The sequence below is a fragment of the Adiantum capillus-veneris genome, chromosome 19 (assembly GCF_014529385.1).
Source record: "Adiantum capillus-veneris isolate H3 chromosome 19, ASM1452938v2, whole genome shotgun sequence".
NCBI classification, from domain to species: domain Eukaryota; kingdom Viridiplantae; phylum Streptophyta; class Polypodiopsida; order Polypodiales; family Pteridaceae; genus Adiantum; species Adiantum capillus-veneris.
The window spans coordinates 81,432,230-81,453,208 of NC_140949.1; the positions used below are offsets into that span (position 1 = coordinate 81,432,230).

General features: G+C 43.4%; 1 protein-coding gene across 3 annotated transcripts; it reads left to right on the forward strand.

The window, feature by feature from the left end:
• The first annotated feature begins 3,239 nt into the window (after nucleotides 1-3,239).
• Nucleotides 3,240-9,826, forward strand: LOC147434321 (transcription factor ABORTED MICROSPORES-like). Of its 3 annotated transcripts, XM_086490846.1 has the most exons (5): nucleotides 3,240-4,092; nucleotides 4,616-4,891; nucleotides 5,114-5,284; nucleotides 6,792-6,914; nucleotides 9,204-9,826. In XM_086490846.1, exons 1-5 carry the CDS (start codon nucleotides 3,292-3,294, stop codon nucleotides 9,390-9,392), a joined length of 1,560 nt encoding a protein of 519 aa, XP_086346972.1. In that variant the 5' UTR covers nucleotides 3,240-3,291; the 3' UTR covers nucleotides 9,393-9,826. The 3 variants fall into 3 exon arrangements, with proteins under 3 accessions (XP_086346972.1, XP_086346970.1, XP_086346971.1); XM_086490844.1 differs by lacking the exon at nucleotides 6,792-6,914 and having other exon boundaries at nucleotides 3,241-4,092; nucleotides 9,229-9,824; XM_086490845.1 differs by lacking the exons at nucleotides 6,792-6,914; nucleotides 9,204-9,826 and adding an exon at nucleotides 6,074-6,763 and having other exon boundaries at nucleotides 3,241-4,092.
• Nucleotides 9,827-20,979: the final 11,153 nt, after the last annotated feature.

Genomic DNA, 20,979 nt, shown 5'->3' on the forward strand with positions numbered 1-20,979 from the left:
CTAACAATGAAAGTAGAAAGAGAAAGAGTTCCAAGAAAAGAAAGACAAGGATTCATGACCCCGGCTCACTCTTCAAGAGAGGGCCAACTACATCAAAGAGGGGAAGTGTTTTGGATGCGGGGAACATGGGCACGTGTCCGCGAAGTGCCCTAAAAAGGCACAACAAGAACATAATGAAGACAGGACAGAGAGTTTGAGGCAGCAGAGGAACGTGGCAGAAAAGGCAAGATGAAAGGAATGGTTCCAGACTGCATGGATACTGACCCAAGCACGATTGATGAAAGTACAAAACTTTGCCGAGCTTGGGGCAAAGTGAAAGATCAAGAAGCCCTGATTTTCTTTGATGGAGGAGCCAAGGCCAACTTCATTTCACTTGAATTGGCGGCGCAGCTTGAGATTACACCCAATCGGATGGGACCACAAGCAGAGGCAGTTCTAGCGGCACCCGGAAGGGACATATCCATTACACTTGTCATTGGCAAACCTTTGGGGTACCCAAACTCTACCAAAAACTTTCAAAAAAGCCTTTTTTTTTCTTCCACTTTGGTACTTAGCCATTTGGTGTTCACTTATCTGATGCTCAAACCATAAAGCCTTGCCCGGAGACCCCCTCCCCAGCTTCTCAATTCTAGGAACCCCGAATAAAGGTCTGGCTCTTTGATACCTTGGTCGCTTTAGCTATGCTCGATGGGGTTCAGGTTTGGGGACCCTCTATGGGCGAGGATGGGTGGAGAGGTATGGAGAGGCCTTGGTATCTATGATCTCTTGGCTGATTAGAGCCAAGGCCTCCGTTCCACATGAGATCATTAGAGCGGAGTTAGCGGCCCCCCTATGGAGATAGAGGCGCTTACCAGATTAGTCTCCTTTATGAAAAACTGATACTACCAGAGACAGATATGCCAGATTGGCCCTTGAGTCTTCCAGACAATTAGCTTTACAGGGGGACACATCATGCTGGTATGCACAGATGTCATCATGGTTCCACATACATGGCTTTAGTATGGACAACTTGCCTCCCTTCCAGTACTCCCTTGATGCACCATCGTTGTCTCTTACACGGGTGGAGATTACTAGATTCATTCGCAAGGACCTGACCCAGTTGGACACCAAGAGGACATGGATAGAGCCGACACAGGAGTTGCGCATGAAGATGGTTTTCTATAGAAAGCATCTTCTTCAACTCACAGGGGATGGGTTTGTGATTCGTCCCAGCTATATGGATACACATCTATCTCATGGGTTACGGTGTGCCATTGGTCAGATAAGGACATCTTCACACCAGCTTGAGATTGAGATTGGTAGATTCAGAGGGATATCAACTGCTAGCAGAGGAGCTTCACAACATCGACGAAGACTACAACAGAGGATTCGAGCCATACTATCTCAATATCCAGAGTATAGATGAGGATGGATCCATCACCCATTGTATCTTTCTCTTGTATTTGGCACCCATTGTATCAGGAATAGCACATACCCCACACAGTTTGAGCTAGTAGCACTTCTATATTCATTTGAGTTTTTTTTTTTTTTGGACTGTCACAAGACGGACACCACGTGCCAATAGAAAAGAACAGACTGAACAGACTTTTAGCACTTCAATAACAATTGAACTGAGAGAGAGAGAGAGAGAGAGAGAGAGAGAGAGAGAGACGACACGCGGCACGGAGTGGCGGAATTCCACCCCAGAGAGTATTGGCCCCAAACCTTGGTGCCCTCTTTCGGTATTTCTTTATATTCCATCAACACAATAAAAACCGGTACTCCAATTTCTGCATCTTCAGGAAGCATGATAGAGAATCAGCCCTTAGCACATATTTAAAAGCCCTTGGCCTATGAAAAGCAGTTTACATGAAAAGCCTTCAAACTCAAAAGCTCCTGGTCCAAAAGCAATGCCAAAAAGCTGTCAGCGTAATTTATGGAAATCTGTACAGCTGCCACGTCATCAGCCAACGCAAAACGTAGAAATCCGTACAGCCTGCCACGTCATCATACCAACGCAATTTTCGAAAATCTGCCACGTCATCAGCAGCTACGCAATTTTCGAAAATCTGTTGCTTCTTTTGCTTCTTCTAGGTTTAGGCCCCTTGGCCGGTAGCTCCGTTCTTCAGTAGGTCGACACGTCTGTAGTTTGTTACATCTCCCCTTCTTGAAAGAGAGTAATCGTCCGCGATTACAACATATCTGCAAAACAACTAAAGTCAGCTCAAAAATTTCCAAGGGTCATTCCGAGGGACAATCAATTTGCTCTTTTTGTTAAGGAGTTAGCTTCTCCTTTCGGCTCTTTTGATCAAGGAGTTAGCTTCTCCTTTTGTCTAGATCGGAACTCTTGATATTCCGGCATAGTAAAATTAGCCATCACACCCAGACCGTACTGATCTGCCATGGGTGTCTTGATGCACTAAAATTACATATCCAGGCAATCTCATCCAATTAGGAATATTCAATAGTTGGCACATCACAATGCAACACAAATGCTTACATATGCATGGTACATGACAGAACAAACAGTGCCGCTGAGCACTCCCTTGAGACAAACGGTCTGCGGTATGAAGCTACTCAACGTGCAAATAACCTAAAAAGGTTCGGGCCATGAGCTCAGAGGACTGTACAACCAAACGCTCCCCATACAGCAATGCCAAAAAGCTATTAACGTAATTTACGGAAATCTGTACAGCTGCCACATCATCAGCCAGTGCAAAACGTGGAAATCCGTACAGCCTGCCACATCATCATGCCATCGCAATTTTTGGAAATCTGCCACGTCATCAGCAGCTACGCAATTTTCGGAAATCTGTTGCTGCTTCTGCTTCTTCTAGGGTTTAGGCCTCTCGGCCGGTAGCTCCGTTCTTCAGTAGGTCGACACTTCAGCAGCTTGTTACAGAGACACGATACCAGATTCACAAGTTTGTAACGGATTGGTCTCATAGGTCATTTTGGCCTTTTGAAGACATTAATTAATTATTAGATTTCATTTCATTTCTCCTTCTCCTGAGGGCTACCTGGTTCACATAATCGGATGCGTTTGAGATTTACATTAGGATTACAGCTATTTGCGGAACAAATTTGAGCTTCAAATGACTCTAAAGTTTCTATTTTCTCATGTTTTCTAATCATGGTTCATGTGTCTATTCATCAATATTCTTGTAAAAGAAGGAAAGTTTTAAGTATGTGTGACCAATGGATTTTTACATCAACTTTTTAAACCAAAGTGACAATCACTCATTTGTGAGTCTGAAATCAATCAAGTAATAATGACAGGCTATAGAGAATCCTTCACTTTTACAGTCAGTGATGGATAAGTGTGGCGAGATATGGATGGGAAGCAGCACAGGTATGTTCACTGAAACTGAAAGAGTTGCTTTACAAGGGCAGCAATTCCAAACAAACACAGCGTCAATGGTAGTTAACATGCCAGATCCCCCTCTAACCAATGGATTTGCAAGAGAGATGCAGAGTCTACAAGGAATGATTGACGACAATCTTATGAAAAAATACCAGACAAACTTGACTGTGTGTGGTGAGACTGGAGATCCAAGAGGGTATCACCACAGTATGTATGCTGCGGCCAATAGTCAGCTTCAGCTTCCTTGGACACCATCAGCAGACTTGGGTGGATGGGGTCATGAGGTTCAGTTGAATGAAACCCATCTCTCTTTTCCATTGGGATCACAACTTCATTATCCGCCAGAGGCAGGTCAGACCTTGTCCTTCACAAGCCGAAAGCAACGAGGTGACCTTTTTGAAAGAATTGGGGACTCCCCCCATCAGGACAGATCCATGCTTCCAGCAGATCACAATTTTTCTGATGTAATTTTACCTCCCATGACACACTATCCGCATCAGAAGGCCCCTTTGAGTGACTCTCCACGTGCAAGTGGCTTGTCAAAAGAGGTTTCTGACAAGGATGCCAAGCCAGAGATGCGTGCAGAGTCGTCTGATTGTAGTGATCAGATGGAGGATGATGAAGAAAAGGGAGTGACAAGATCAGGAAGAAGACATTTGTCTAAGAACCTAGTTGCAGAACGCAAACGGAGGAAAAAACTGAATGAGCGTCTTTATTCTTTGCGTGCACTGGTGCCTAAAATCACAAAGGCAAGTTTTTTTATTTTAAAAAGCATTGTGCTAAATCCATGAGGTAACTCCACACGCTACAGAAATGTCAGTCAAGTGCTTTGAATTCAACTCAAGGGCGCACACTAAATGATTACTGTGTATATGGTGGTGTCAATCTTCATTGATGAGAAAAAATTGAAGATATATCATACAAACATTTGTTGTTATGTCCTGTAAGTTCATATCAATCTGGCCTTATGAAGATATAGCTATTGAGTCCATTCCAATCATCCTTGCAGAGATGAACATGCTTTGTTTATACACGATAAGTCATGCAAGGAAAAAGAAGAACCATAATACTATCTTCAAATTTGCCTAGCGAACCTGCGTTTTAAAAATGTTGTTCTGTCTGTATATAGAAAACATTATGTTAGTGGGCTTACAAAGAAACTCTGTGCTGAATTGCATTGGAACATTATGAATGCATTTTTGCGTTACTATCATCTCTATTGTTGGCCCAAGCACAGTTATTGCTTGTGTTTACTTGTGGACGTTTGAGCAGATGGACAGGGCATCTATTCTTGGAGATGCGATTGAGTATGTGAAAGAACTTCAAAACCAAGTCAAAGTGCTACAAGAAGAGTTGCTGGAAACAAAGGAGGAGGATATTGAGCATAATCCTGCCTCCTTCATACAACCAGAAGGTGGTCACCTTATTGACGAAAATGGAAATGATATTAGACCTGATGAGGGTCAATACTCATTGAAAACAGATCACATCAAAATCCCAAGTGATAGCAATGAGAAGAGGCTTGAGGATTTAAGCCAGCCTATGCAGGTACCTGAACTCTCGCTAATAGTTACCATCAAGCATCTATGGATGTACAAAGCTGAGTTTTCCTTCAAACCAACGGAGTTTCAATCAAGCAATTTTTTTCTCTAATCGAAGAATTAACATCACATTTAAGCCACCATCATCGATGAAATGTTTCATTTCTTGATCCTGTCCCAAGGAAATTGTAGATTTGGTTGACTGAACACATGGTTTTCCTTTTTCCAGGTAGAAGTAAGTAAACTTGATGGACAGCTGTTTAGCCTGAGAATATTTTGTGAGAAGAGGCCTGGAGTTTTTGTAAAGCTGATGCAGGCTCTTGATGTTCTTGGCCTGGATGTCCTGCATGCCAACATAACCACTTTTCGAGGCCTTGTCTTGAACGTCTTTAATGCGGAGGTAATGTTTCCATTAAGCTTGTTTAAGCTCAAAGTGATGTTAAGTATTCACTATAAAACCAATAAAGAAAGTCCTTCAATCATCATGAATCACAGTTTCTAGAACTCGGACGTACATAGGAACTTGGAGTATTAGAAAACTTGTTTACAATAAACATAACTCACCGATGCATGAACAAGTTGTCAGGCTTCTTAAACAACATGGGTAGTTCAAGTTTGGGAAAAGTCTCACACTATGACTGCTGAAAAAGAAATGGAATGCTTATTTACATCTGCAAAAAGCCCAAAAGCCCTATGAGACAAGAGATTACATCACCGTCGTATGGTCCAAACGTCCACAATACAAAATAAAAATAAGTGAACCAGTAGAGCCATCTAGTAGCATATCTCCCAAAGCCTGATATTCTTGAAAGAGAGAACTGTCTTATCATCCCTCCAGGTAAACAACCACAAATATAAGAATAGCCCATCAGGCATGTTAATTAAAGTACTCTGAAACTGGGTTACTCCTCAAGGCTTTACTAAGTGCCTCAAAATCTGTCCTCCAAGTCTTGGTATCCCACAAGGGTCAGCAATAACGTAATGCAGGCAGCTATCCTACAAAAATCAACAACAATGTGATGTAGATAGCAGCTATGGCACAGTGCGGGAAGACTACATCTCTTTCTTTAAGTGGCGAGGCAAGAGTCTTTTGCATATTATAATTCTCATTTGTCCATTAAAGATCTGTGGAAGATTAAACCCGTATGTTTGGTAATCCTCTCCCAACTCAGAATTAGGTGTGTTGCAGTTTCAAACATGGAGGTGCCTTGCAACAACTACACATGAGGCCTGCCTCCTCCCATGGTGATGATGCCTGTGCCTCGACAATCCGCTGATCAAACTTGAAGGACTTTGAGATAGTACTGATATCGTATTATCAGTTTGTAAAGAAGGGAATGGGCAAAAATTGTTTTTCCCTTCCACAAGTACTTACTAGTGTGCCCTCCATAGTGGAAGTCATCTGAAACGAAGATGTTGCAGGCTTCTTTTCGAGGTTAACATTTTTGGTAGTGAAAACTCTGGTGCTTCAATCCCAAAGCCCCTTTGGGAAAGAAGAGACCCAGAGGCTATTCTGGGTCTTAGTGGGCTCAGGCTCTCTTCCTCTTCGGGGTGGACCTTTCCTGGGTTATCCCTGTAATACAGGAGGACAAAACTGACATTGGAAATAAGGCATCTAGCTCTCCAGATCCCAAGTTTTGGACCAAGAACATGAATTCTTCCAATATTTGGCCATCAGAAAACTCTACCCTAGCTAGTCAATTATTAATATCCAATGTCCATTTTTGCATAAAGCTCCTTATGTAAGGCTCCAATTTGTTAAGTGAGACACTTCTGTATATAACAACCCATGTCATTGCTTTTATTTCTTTCTGTAATTTCATTTGGGGCACTTAAGGTGCGTTTTTACGGTCTGAATATAAAGGAAAAAAGCAAGCAGTGACCACCTTTATTTATGGGCTTTGTAGACAAGGGACAAGGATCTTATGCAAGCAGAGCAAGTAAAGGAGTCCTTACTGGAGATGGCATCCTCACCCGACTCTTATGCAAATCGTAATGTAGGCAATATGCCTGGTGAGAAGGATCTCATAGTAGCTTCTGCCAATAACTGACAAAAAGTGCAGAGATGAAAAGCAATCATTAAATTGGCTTGGCACAATGCAAAACTTCGTCTCAAGGCCTGAGGAAATGCGTTGCGAGTGGAGGTGAGGACCTACAGGTTCACCACACATGAGAGGCAGCATCTGAGTCTCATGAGACTTGAACTCTTATACATTTTCTTCTATCCAGCCTCAGCTCATTTTGGGCCGATGCACAAAGATCAATCATGGAATTTAAAACATTTTTACAATGAGTCTTGATTGAATTGAATCAATTCTGGTGAAGGCTTTGTTGCCCTTCATTTTCCACAATCATCCTTGTAAACATGTACAAAGAAAACTACAATATATTATGATTAATAGAGTATTTTCAAATAGTAATTATTGTCAAGCATTGCTTGAATCCCCCCCTTCCTACTACAATTTGATGCAGTTTTACGGTATTGCACCCACACCCGCATGTCGCAGGGTTTGAACCATAGCGGGCGCATTTCTCGCCTTTACCGCTAGGCCAACTCCCCTTGACAGGCATTGGTTGATCTTATAATAAGAACAGAGTCAATAGTTTTTGGCCTACATAAGGCCTTAGTAAAGCATGGAACTTTTATGGACCGTTGGATAAAGCATGTCGATTAGTGCTACATGGCAAGTCAACAATGGAAAACCCTTTTTGTTCCTCTCTCTTCTAAGAGGGACATTAACTAAGCATCGTCTTATATGTATATGAGACCAGGTCAATGAGAGAGAAAGTTGACATTCATTTCCTATCTCTTTGGCATCCTCTTATGTGGGCCATTGTGAATGTTCACCTTGTTTAAAGCGATATCGCCAAGCCAAGAGTAGATGTTAAGGCACTTCAAATAATGGTATGAAATAGCAGTAGGAGGTGTCCATTCCTATTAGAAGATTGTGGCTTAACAAAAAATAAGACGAAGCAAACTAGGTACATCCTTTAGCTATAAGTCATAAGGTAATTGCTAATAGGGTATTTTCAACGAAAAAAGGCTCCTAGAAAAACATGTGGAGGATGCAATATTACCCTAGAAAACTAGGTTTTGTAGAAGGCAATGTGCAAAAGAGCTAGAGCTTGTCACTCTTTTGCTCCTTGAATGTTATAAGATTTTGGCATGTTGAATATAACACTACTGCAAGTTTGTCATCCTCATCCCCTTGGTTTTGTTAACTTTCCCTGGAAAGTAATGCCTAAAATACCATGAACTGAGTGATAGCGAGAGGGAGGGGGGGCGATCACGAGGGAGAGAGAGAGATAAAGGGAAGAGGGGTAGCATGAGGAGAACACACACCATCATCTGCGGAACATGTATGCACAAAAAAGTCTTACATCATAACCCTGCACAATGTTCCAAAGTGGGGTTGTCCTCATCTAGTTTTCCCTTAGCAAAAAACATGTGGAAAAAATCATTCTTATCAACCATGGTTGGTGATTGCACCTGATGCAAGAACTACCTATATCAAAGAAAAACCACCAAAAACCAATTTGTGCTATATAACACAACCCACAATAGACTACAAAGTGCCTATTTTACATAAATATGCATTATTGAATTGCACAAAAGGATAGAAATTGCATGTGAAGTATTGCCAATAGTGAAAACAAAGGTCAAAATGAGCCCGAGTCAAAATTCTAATAGCCCTAGGATCATATATTATTCTGAAGGTTATGTCACCTTGTGAATGCTGACCAAAAATCACCTCAATCTTAGAATGTGAGCTGGATGGTTGTTTGCAATGTTGCCTTAGATGTCAAAGCCCGCTTTGATACCAATTGATGGAAATATAACCGCATGAATGCATGGAAGATGGAGAAGATGAAGGAGACGTTCAAGAGCACACAACATAGGAAGCAATATTACTAACTATGCTGATACAAAAGGCTTTCCCTAGAGTGATGGGCATATATAGAAGCTAAGAGGAAAAACCTCCAAAAGAGGAAAAAAAGTACCCTAATTGTCCTCAGTGTGTTCACACACACCTACTACCATACCATGGTAACAACTATGGCAATGCTTCATAATTCAAATAGGAACCTAAGGGTAGAAGCATGTTAACGTGCTATATACGTTTTATGCTAGTTCACACGTGCCAACAAGCATATCTTGTTAACATAAGTTTTGGCATGTCAATCACTATTGTAGCAATTATATTTATATTCCGCTAAAGCGAAAAGTACAATAAAATCTTTTTGACACCATCATCGAATGTTGTGGCATATTGAATAACGAGGTTCGTTGTTTTTTGAAGCTGTTTGGCATTACATAGGTTGTAATCAAGTTTTTTGTTGCAGACCTCTCAAAGCTTTGTCATGATGTGGGCAGCATGCATGACACCAAAGGAAAGGGAAAAGCTAAAAATGAGAACTCTTCAGCTAAGAAGGGTGGTCAGCTGGATACAGTGAATGAAGGAGTGGATGTGGGCTCCCATCAAGTGCAAAATGTTTTTGGTGCATAAGCATGAAAATAGAGGAAGGTGGTGATGCGAGCAGCAAAATGGTAGAGGATGATGAGTTTTTTTCGATACCTACTCTAAATGAAACAATAAAAACTTCTCAACAGACAGTGACTTGTGCCTCAAGGGAAACGCTGAAGAGACTGAGAGCATAGAGGGCACACAGGAAGTTGGTGATAGTAGTTTTTTTTTTTTGTTGAAAATCTAAGCTAAAGAGAAGAGGTTGCCCTAAAGAGATACCTGAAGAAACTGCAAGCAACATTTGTGGCTCCCGAAAGAAGATCGATGACAAAGCCGATAGCACCAAAGGTGAAAAGAAAGCCACCGCTCAAGAGCTTGCAAAAAACTATGTTAAACCTTTCCTATTCTGCCCAAATTATGTATTGTAAGCAAGCAAGTGTTATTGTGCAGTTGTTATACCTTTAATTAGTGTTCCCATACCTAGTGTGCCCTTTAGTATTTTGTCTATACCATTCTGAAAACTTATTTTGCTTAGGGTCTCTTGTGACTGACATGTGTTTTTTTTTTAAATTTCGCAATGAAAAGTGTTACCATATACATGTGGTAGTGATGTGTGTGAACACACTAGGACCGCCGGGGCATTTTTTTCCTCTTTAGGAGGTTTTTTCCCCCGTGCATTGTATATACGTCCATCACTCTAGGGCTATCTATCTTTCCATTGCACACTAAGTAACACACTCATTATTGTGTGCCTTGAGCTTCCTCCGTCTTCTCCAAGCTGTGTGTGTTTCTCTGCAACCCTAATTCCAACAATTGGTATCAGAGCAGGTCACGTCCTCCCGGGCTTAGTTGCCAGCTGCTCCAGCACACGCCTGCTCACTTTCTCCGATTTCAGTGAGCTTTGGCAAGCGTTCGTAGGTCGACAAATATTTTGGGAAAGCTCATTTCAGCATCCGTTTCCACTACAGGCAGTACTGCACAGGCTATTTCGTCATTTTGTGCAGAATTTCTGTCAGTGTCGTCTGCATAACAGGTGCCTTATAGGCTTCTAAGGTTTGTGCTATATAGCACAGGTTGTTCCCGCTTCGTTTCTCTTATTTTCGGGCAGTTTTCACATCAGGTGCAACATTTACCATGGCTGACAACAACAACACATATGTGTTCAAGATGTTTGTTGCCGAGGACAGGTTGGATGGGGACAACTACCCTATGTGGGCTTATATGATGCAACATGTTCTTGTGTCAAAGAGTGTCTGGAACATTGTGAAGGGCATTGATGTACGTCCTGGTTCTGAGGATGTAGGCGATGTTGAGGATGTTGCAGGTCTTACTACAAGGATTGCAGCTGTTAGAGTTGTTTTGCCTACGACAGAACAAGCTCGTTGGGATGTTAAGGATGCGCAGACTCATGCATTGATTGCGTTGTCTGTGAAGCGCACCATTGTTCCTCACATCGGTTCAGCAAAATTTGCAAAACAGGCTTGGGATATTCTAGCAGGCCTTTATGCAAGCCGCAATGAGGCTAAAATTGCTTTGCTGCGTAAAGAGCTGGATCCTAAGATTATGCATGAGGAAGATGGTATGGACACTTTCCTTGCTAGTATCAAGGATATCAATGAGCAACTTATTTCTGCAGGTGAAGTTATTTCAGACAGTTCCCTTGTGCAGACTGTTCTTGATGCCTTACCAGATTCTTACCAGACTTTTGCTAGTACTTGGAGACTTATGACCCAAGGAAATCCAGAAGTTGTCAAGTTTGATGCATTATGCACATTGCTGTTGCAAGAGACACTTTCCAGAAAAAACAGGACTAGACAGCGTGCAGTTGAACGGGCTTTTATTGCTTCTCAAAGAAAGGGTGGTAACAGCAATGCAGCCACTTCTTATGGTTCTGCTGCGAGTGGCAAAAATTCTCTTCCTAATGCTTCTGTTGGCAGCAATTCGTTTGGAAATTCTGGTGATAAGGTAAAAAAGAAGATGCGTTGCCATTATTGTAAAGCCAATGATCACTTGATCGAGTCGTGTCCTAAGTTGAAGGCCAAAGAGGCTAAGAAGAAAGAGGGTGGTTCCACTGCAAATGCTGGTTCCACTACAAATGCAGCCATTGTTGAGTCTTCTGTGAAAGGAGACTGTGTTGCTGATGTTGATGCAGAATGGGCTTTTAGCGCAGAGTGCACTTACAATCCTGCTGTCCATGATGCATGCTTGTCAGTTGCTGCAGATTCACATGTGTGGTATTTTGACAGTGGTGCTACAAAGCACATTACCTCACATCGTGAATTGTTTACCTCTCTCAAGTCTGTCCCTCATGGAAATTCAGTCACTTGTGCCAACAACGCCTCTTATCCAGTTCAGGGAGTTGGAAAGATTGTGCTCACTGCTGCTAATGGCAGTTCCTTCACACTTGTTGATGCACTTTATGTACCTGGGATCAAGAAGAATCTCTTGTCTGTATCCGCACTTGCTAGACTTGGACTTGTAGTCAAATTTGTGGATGACAGATGTACAGTTCATGATCTCAATTTTGGTGATGAAATTCTTGCATCTGGGCTGTATAAGCTCACTTTGTATGACAAGTGTGGACAAAATTTTGCAAATGTTTTTGCAGATTCAAGGGCTATTTCAAATGCAAAACTTAGGCATGCACGTTTTGGTCATCTGAATTTTGCCAGTTTGCTGCGTTTGCAAAAATCTGATATGGTTGCTTCTTTGCCGCTCTTGAAGCACCTGTCAAACATGTTTGTGAAGGCTGTATTTTGGGTAAGATGCAGCGTTCTAAATTTTCAAAGGATGGTTCAGTTCGGGCCACATGCAGGTTGCATCTTGTGCATAGTGATGTTTGTAGGCCCATGCAAACTCTGTCCTTGGGCAATTACCTGTACTTCGTGACTTTCATTGATGATTACTCCAGGAATGCATGGGTATTTCCGCTCAAAGCGAAGTCCGAAGTTTTTATGTGCTTCAAACAATTTCTGGCTATGGCTGAAAATGTCTCGAAATGTACTATGGGCACCCTCCATTCCGATCGAGGGGGGGAGTATATGTCTCATGAATTTAATGCATTTCTGGCTAGTCGTGGGATAAAACACCAATGTACAGTGCCTTATACACCTGAGCAAAATGGTGTTGCTGAGAGGAAAAACAGGTCACTGACGGAAATGGCACGATGTATGGTCAAAAGTCAAGCTTTGCCGCATTCTTTTTGGCTTGAGGCCATCATGTGTGCCACTTATGTACTTAACAGGTGTCCTACGAAAGCTTTGCAGTCTATTACTCCATATGAAGCATGGCATGATAGAAAGCCTTCTATTGAGCACATGTGTGTTTTTGGCTGTTTGGCATATGCTTTGGTGCCACAAGTGCAACGCAAAAAATTGGATGATAAAGCTGTCAAATGTATTTTTGTTGGTTATAGTGCTGAAAGCAAAGGTTACAGGTTGTATCATCCGCAAACAAAACGTATTCTGGTTTCTCGGATGTAGTGTTTGTGGAAGATTCTATTCAGCCCTTGCTGTCATGTACTAGAGACAGTAATGTACTTATCAGGACATGTATCATTTTGAGTAAAATTATTTAGCCACACCAAAAAGTAGATTGACAGCTTATTATCCACAATAAAAAATATAGCCACGAGCCACATGTCAAATAGAAGAAGATCACGAGCTACATGTTCAATACCAAAGGGCATGTTGTTATGGATTTCTCCATAATCTCCTCGGGTGATTGTGTATTGCTTTTGCATGTGTTCCATGGGTATCTTGATACAGCGTACACGAGTTGAAAGTATGTAAACAACGGGTTGGTTGTAGTCTAGTTTGAAGGTGTATGCGTCCACTTGCTTGCAATACATTCCTTGCACAACATACGATCTATTGTCAATCACATAATTCCATTTGTCAATGTAGCCACGTTTTTCCTTTTCTATACCTTCAATGCACTTTACCAAGTAAAAGTCTGCATTCTCATCATTGGTTGTAGCATTTGGAATCACTACAAACATTTCACCAACACACAAAGCACTAGTTATTGCCTCATGGTGGCCTTCATACATGAATTTTCCATATCCAATGATATGCCTTCAAGATCATCATCAGTCAGTGTGTCGTCTTCATCCTCAACTTCATCAGACAATGACATCAGAAGGTGATACTCCCAAGGTTTCCCATGAAATTTTTTAGTGCAACAATTCCAACTGCAATTCATGCATGCATGATAAAATCATGTCAATGGTCTTGTGGAAATGGCAGTTGGATCTTGTCAATTGTGACTGTGAAAAGCATGCAATATGCGGGACATCTCAATTGTGGCCCAATTCCATTTAACCTCCCGGTTTACATCTCTTAATTATATCTCCCAAAACAGAGGGGCACACTCCCTTTCTTTTAAAGGATATGATGCAACTACTCCCTTTTAATAGGTTGGCTTGGCAATAAGCAACCACAACTGCAACACATTTTAAAGTGGCCCCATAAGACTCCAACTACTCATGTGTCAATGATCTTTTGACAAATGCGCCTGCATCGTCATGCTCTCCCTTTCCATGTCTTGATCCAGAGAAGAACCAGATCACTCCATTCCTGTTAGTCCAACATACCTTGCAACAAAATAAAAAGTCCTAGAAGCCTTAAACTATGAGGAAAAATCATCTAACCAGACCTAGCGTTGTTTTGGAGTCACGACATCTTCTCTTTGTACCCAGCCACAATGCAACATAAAACAATGTTGATTAGCCAAAAGCGAAGGTTATTTTGGGTAGAACAAAAAAGGCGCTTGCTGTTGCCTTTGCTTCGCTCGCCATTGCTACCCCAACCTGCCCGCCAGCCCCCCTCCCCTCCCTGCATTGCCATTAGCTACCCACGACAGCCCCCCCCCCCCCCCCCCCCCCCCCAAAAAAAAAAAACTTCCATCTCGCGCTGCCCTCAGTCATGTGCTTTGTACCCCCCCCCCCTAATGGCTTTTGGTCCTGCTCTCAAATGGAACCGACTCACCCATTCTCCCCACCTTCAACCTCATCGATGCCCTTGATTCACCTTCGCTCTCACCTTGACAATAGCAGACACAGATGGAAGGTTTTGCTCTGCCTTAGAGGGCCTCGATTGAAACCCCCTCGCTTGACCTCACGGAACCTACCATCCGAGTTGCTCTCTTGCTGACAGAGCAAGCGAGCTTAGAGGCAAAGGTGGCACGCCTTTAGGTCACCTTTGTTATATGCAAGATCGTCGACACCCAACCTAGCAGAGGGGAGGTCTGTGATCTCCTCCATGCCTCTGTCTTTTAGTAGAGGTGGGAAAGATCATTGACGCTCAACTTCTCAAGTGCGGCTACTATCAGACTTCCTCCAAGACTGGTGCCCAGATAGAGGAGGGCTGGCAGTAGGTCCATGGTCAATGTCACCAAGGAGCACCACATCAATTTGGCACCCCTGGTGGTCAACCTACACTAGGATAACAGCAGAGGGTTCCAACAAGGCACGGTTTCAACCCCTTATAGTAGGATGAGCCCACAAATACCCCTTCCACCTCAGCTTTGCCACCGATAGGCCCTCATCCTCATGCTCCATCCACCGTCCCTTAACTCTTGCCTCCATCATCTCCCCCCATTACCATCTCCTCCCCTCCCATTCCACCCATTAGCCTGTCTGCTCCGTCATCCACTCTCTCTCCAGCCTCACAACTAGCTTAGGAGACAAGACCTTTATTGATAGGTAGGAGGTCTCTTGGTAGCGCTTTTGCCACAAACCCCTTGTCAAAAGAGGTGTAGCCATTCTTGTGGACACCGCTCTTGGTGTAGACGTCACCTTTTGTAGCAGTCCCTTGAAGACTGACGAGTTTTGACAACTGTCACTGGTGGGATTTATTTGCTTACAACTTCACATGATTCCTCGACAAGTCCTCCCTCAACTTTGAGGTGACTTGCTTCAGAGTCCATATACTGTTTCTAATAGCTAGAGGGGAAGAAGCTTTGGACACATCGATTGGTTTCTCCTTCCCACTGTGTGGCAGGGACCAAACTGAGTGGACTCTAAGATCAATGATGGACTGGATTCAAGCTCAGGCTCTCAAGTTCTCTCATCACACGGGAGACTTGGGGTGCATAGATTTCATATAGATTCTGTGGCCATTGGCCAAGTTCTCTGTGACACCACTGGATATAGCAGGATGTAGGCACATTGTGGTACACTTTTTGTTGACATGTAGAGTACACCTTTCTATGTATATGTATATGAAGACTCCTAGAGAGAGGATGTAGCTTGATGGATGGCACGGTCTTTTTGGGCCTGGGTTGGATAAATTTTACAGTCACGACTATCTTGGGGTCACTCAAATGCGGATTACTCCCCATCCAAGCCAACCTCAAAGATAGAAAGGTTGGTTGTTGTTGCAGCATCCGTTTTTTCTTGCTGACTTCATGAGGATTGTCTCATGGAATGTACAAGGATTAGGTGGACCTCAGTTTCAACGTAAGAGCGGTCACTTGCGTCAGAAGATTTAGTAATGCCTTGTGAACAGTATGATTGATATTCTTATGCTTCAGGAGCACCATCTTTGTGAGAGCCACATTCGATGATGTGGTCAGATTTTGCGAGGCCGTTATGAGACCTTTTGATCAGCTGCTTTTGGGCCTAGAGGCATTCAAGGAGGGGTATGTATGACTATTGTGGACTCATGGCAGTGTGAGTGCGCGGATGCGGTGCGTGTGCGCAGATAATACAAAGGGGAAAGAGAGAGAGAGAGAGAGAGAGAGAGAGAGAGAGAGAGAGAGAGAGAGAGAGCACAACACAGGATGTGGGGTGGAGCTCCCAAATCTCACTGTGTGAGCACCATGTGAGAATGTGAGTTAGAGCTCCTTATTCTTTGTATGTATAAAGAATAAGGAGATAAATGTGGGCAGTTGGACACTGGACGACGGACACGGGCAAAGCACGGTGAGGCACACCACCTTTACCTAACATTCTCCCACTAAAGGTTGTGTGTCAATAAGCGGCGAGAAGACTAGCCTACAACTAGTATATTCAAGAGGTGAGAGAAGACGACTCTCAACCTATGCTCACTGGCTCACTCCAAACATGATCTAGTGTAGATGCAACATACATATCACTAGGGCTAGAGCTACGATGACACTCATCATGCAGGTATTGAGCGACGACCTGCATAGCTCCACAATGCACAATGCACAATGCACAATGCCAGTGTCAGTCATCGCACGACTAACAACTCCCACTGCAAATGCACCAACCGCATAAGCAAGATCAGGTCTCGAAACCAAAAGGTCAAACATGAGAGATCCGAAAGCCGACGAAACATGCACTATGTGTGCCAACCTATCTCTGTCAGCAACCTCAGTGCCATATGCATCCTCATCAGGAACAACTTGACTATGCATCACCATGTCAGCATCCTCTGGCAAAGGCATATCTGCTGAGAATGATTGCAAAATCGAAAAATCAGCACCACTGCAGTCACACACAACTGTCTGAAGGACACTGTCGCCCTCAAATGTATCAGACGTATCATAGAACATTGCATCGGTCTCTGGCTCAATTATGTCACCTCAAATGGTGACTGACAAAGCTGTGCATCCCTAGAGATACCACTGTCTGCGTGAACATCACCACAAGACAAATGCACAACTTGCTCTCCATGCAACACATCCGCAAAAGAGACACGCCTCGTCTCTCGCTCCAAACATGGGTGTAAATACCCAGAGACTACACCGCCTCGTGTGTCAGAAATATGCAAAGGGTATACCAGACCACTCCTAGCACCTCTGACTATCACCAGTGATCCGCTATGCATCTGAAATGACCGCTCTGCAAGCAATACACAATGTCCACTACTCTGCAAGACGCACTGAAATGAGACTCTGACTGAGTCCTGGTACATAACGTACATCTCGTAGCGTAAGCAATGCACCGCTAGGTAAAGACATGCATACATCTCCAACACCCTCTATGTCATATGCTGAACCATCAACAAACTGCACACAACCAAGTCTCCCACTAGAGAAAGAGCAAAACAAATCACGACGTGGCGTCACATGAAAAACTGCATGCTCGTCTAGTAGAAAACGCGTAGACAATGTGCTATCCCAAGACATAAAGTAGTCTGAAGGCAAGCTAGACTCAAAAGTGACATGCCCGTCACATGCATACTCTCTAGCATCTGTCCTCATAGTAGCACCATGCATCTGCTTCTTCCGCTGCCTCATATGCCTGAAGCAACGACGCTTAATATGTCCATCATGGCCGTAGTGCCAACATGTCAGTCACGATCGTGAGCGAGAAGCACCTCTAACCTGAAATGTCTCCATATCCATGCCAAAACTATGGCAAACAATGCTCAAGATCACAAGACTCTCCCACCCGAGAGCAAACCACTGTCTCAAGCAAAGATGGATACACAACTCCTCACTCTTGTGAGAGTGGATACAAGAACACTAAACTGTGTCCAAACTGACGAAACCTATCAAAGTGAGAGTAAACACTTGATCACTGTCAAATTGGGAATATATCGATCACTATACCATTAGAGAGAAAACTGTGAATACGCATAAACCATGGCGAGAATCTGGGGAAAATCCGATAGAGTTTCCCCTGAAAACTGAGCAAAAACTCAAGTACAATCTCTACCATAAACCATAACACTACTCAATACCAATGAGTAGAAATGACAAAATGGCTCCACATTTTCACATACAATGGCAATCCGCACTCAACGTAGATCAACGGAGTGACTGCGGATAAGCAAGCACCAAAAGAGTTGCAATCCGAAAACTTGATCAATGTGAAAACAATGCTCTCAAGAGAGCTCATCGGCACTTGAAAGTGCTCGCCAAAATGCATATATAATGGGCATCAACTATGCACCATAACCATACGCAAACCCATTCACAAAGACCATGAATCCAAGCACAAAATCACTACCAAAGTATCCTGTGAAACCTGTGAAAGAACCTCCACCCGTGTACTCCAAAAAACTGCGTCTCTCAAGAGACCGCTTCGATGGTGTGTAAACGCCTCCGTACTTCGTTGCCCAAATCTACCAAAGACCCTCAAACCACAAGCTCTGCACAAGCTAAAATTGCATCTTCAGCTCAGAATTTATGCACCTAACTTCGAGCACCTGCCGTGCTTCCAAAAGTGCATCAAACTCGCACACTATGCGAAAACAAAAAACCTGCAATCTGTATACAGTCAGTCTGAGCTGAATATCAACAAAACAGTGAGGAATTTGCAAAAACTTTCTTCAGCAAAGTTGTAGACCACATCGAAATGGATGGGCATGGGAGACAAAATTCTCAGATCTGTATTCTACAAGGAGAAAAACGAATCTGAAAACAGTGCTGCTGCGCACACAGTTTTTAGGGCAGCACCTTCACTTACACACAATCTTCCACACTCCTTTCTTAGCTTCCACAAGAGCATACATCACTCTCAACTGAGCTCACAAGCTCCCATTGCATTCTCACAAAGCTTCCAAGATTTCTTAATCTCTCCACCGTCGAGAGCGAGCAAGCTATCGCCTCGAAGCTCGCGAAGCCGTCGTGCTCTCCGTGATCACCATGGCTCTGATACCAATTGTGAGTGCGCGGATGCGGTGCGTGTGCGCAGAGAGTGCAAAGGGGAAAGAGAGAGAGAGAGAGAGAGAGAGAGAGAGAGAGAGAGAGAGAGAGAGAGAGAGAGAACGACACAGGATGTGGGGGAGCTCCCAAATCTCACTGTGTGAGCACCATGTGAGAATGTGAGTTAGAGCTCCTTATTCTTCGTATGTATAAATAATAAGGAGATAAATGTGGGCAGTCGGACACTGGCCGGCGGACACGGACAAAGCACGGTGAGGCACACCGCCTTTACCTAACAGGCAGCAGAACATTGTGGGAATATGTATTATTGTACGGGGAAGTAGGGCCGAGTGATTTACTATGCAAGTTCATGGTTGCCTCATGAGCTTTCTAAACATCTATGCACGAGCTGATTTTTGGTCACATATTGTAGAGTCCTTGCCACATGCAGAGCAGTGGTGTGTCTGGGGAGACTTCAAGATGTTGGAGGACCCCTCAGACAGGATTGAAGGTAGCCATGCTACTGTGCACAGGGCTCATTGGCAGCTTGGGAGCATTTATGTATGACCTTGAGGGTTTCAGATGTTTGGAACCATGCAAGCTTGTTCGGCCCCTAGAAATCTTATCTCTCTTTTGCTCTAACCATAGAGTAGGAGGAGTGAATCTATCTCAAATAGATTGCTTCTAAGCTAGTGAACACATCCGTGACATCAGAGAATGTGTTTGCATTGTGGTAGGGACCAGATTTTTTGATTATGCACCAGTGATTCTTATTGTGATAGACAGACAGAGGAGTGGGAGTACAATGTTACACATCCCTGAGAGGATTTTGATAGATCTAGAGCTCAAAGAGAGGGTGGTGGAACTTTGGACAGAGAGTTTGGACACTCATGGCACCCCTGCTTGTAGAGTGGCCAGTGGACTTGCTAAGCAGACGCTTCTTTCTCCACGAGTCTGCAACTCACTTGGGTGTAGCCAGGGAGGAGGAGAAGTGTCTCCAATAGGGCATTGCTTCCTTGTAGAAGATGCAAGAGCACCACCCAAACAGTCCTTGGTTGGAGGAGCAGTTGCAGCAGGCTCAATAGGAGATGACTAGCATTGATGAGCAGCGTCATGAGTTTGCCTTTCATCAATAGGAATCTCATTGTACCCAAGTGGGAAACAGAGTTACTAGAGAGGTCTTTGAGATGGTGGAACCCGCCATGTGCACACCCAATGTCAGCAGTCAGTTGAGGAGACCCAATGGGTCATTTGCTTGATGAGGATATGCATGCAATTGTTGCTACTGACTTTTATCGTTATTTTTTGTTAGATGTGCCATAGTTAGAGCATCAAGATTCATGTACAGAGAAGGTTTGGGTGTAGTTGCCTTGCCTTATTACTCAGGAGATGCATCAAAGACTAGAGATTACTCTCCAACTAGAGGATCTCCACGAGGCCCTCAAGGCACTCCCCTGAGGTAGTTGTCAAGGGGAGGATGGTTTGACTCCCAAATTCTTCTTGGAGTACAAGGACATGCTTGGTTTGACTCCCAAATTCTTCTTGGAGTATAAGGGCATGCTTGGTTTGAATCTTGGTAGCACCTATTAGTACATTTCGCACATTGGCTGACATGAGTGAGTTCTTGATATACCTTATTCCGAAGGAGGGTGGCAGCTTGGATGAGATTCAACAGTGGTGGCCCATCACCATTATCAACTCAACCTACAAAATATTAGCCAAGGCTCCAAGTTTGCGAATTGAGGAATTCCAAAGACCAAGCAAGATTTGTCGAGCGAACAAAAAATAGAGCAAAACCAGCCAATGCAAGAGGATAGCACATATAGCATTATCAACTCTTGGTACATTTTGACAATACTTAATTTCATGTGACATTTCATAAATTCAGCAAGCAATATAAAATTTGCTCATTATATTTCTCTACATTTGGAGGCATTTGCATTGCAATATGCAAGAAAAACCAAATTTTCTTATAGGTGTACACATTCCATGTAGCTCTCTCTCTCTCTCTCTCTCCTCTCTCTCTCTCTCTCTCTCTCTCTCTCACACACACACACACACACACACA

Excerpts from the sequence above, each read along its gene's own strand:
- LOC147434321 (XM_086490846.1), top strand. The coding sequence starts at position 3,292 with ATGGATAAGTGTGGCGAGATATGGATGGGAAGCAGCACAGGTATGTTC. Across the intron at positions 4,093-4,615 it reads TGGTGCCTAAAATCACAAAG|ATGGACAGGGCATCTATTCT; the intron begins GCAAGTTTTTTT and ends ACGTTTGAGCAG. Across the intron at positions 4,892-5,113 it reads ATTTAAGCCAGCCTATGCAG|GTAGAAGTAAGTAAACTTGA; the intron begins GTACCTGAACTC and ends TCCTTTTTCCAG.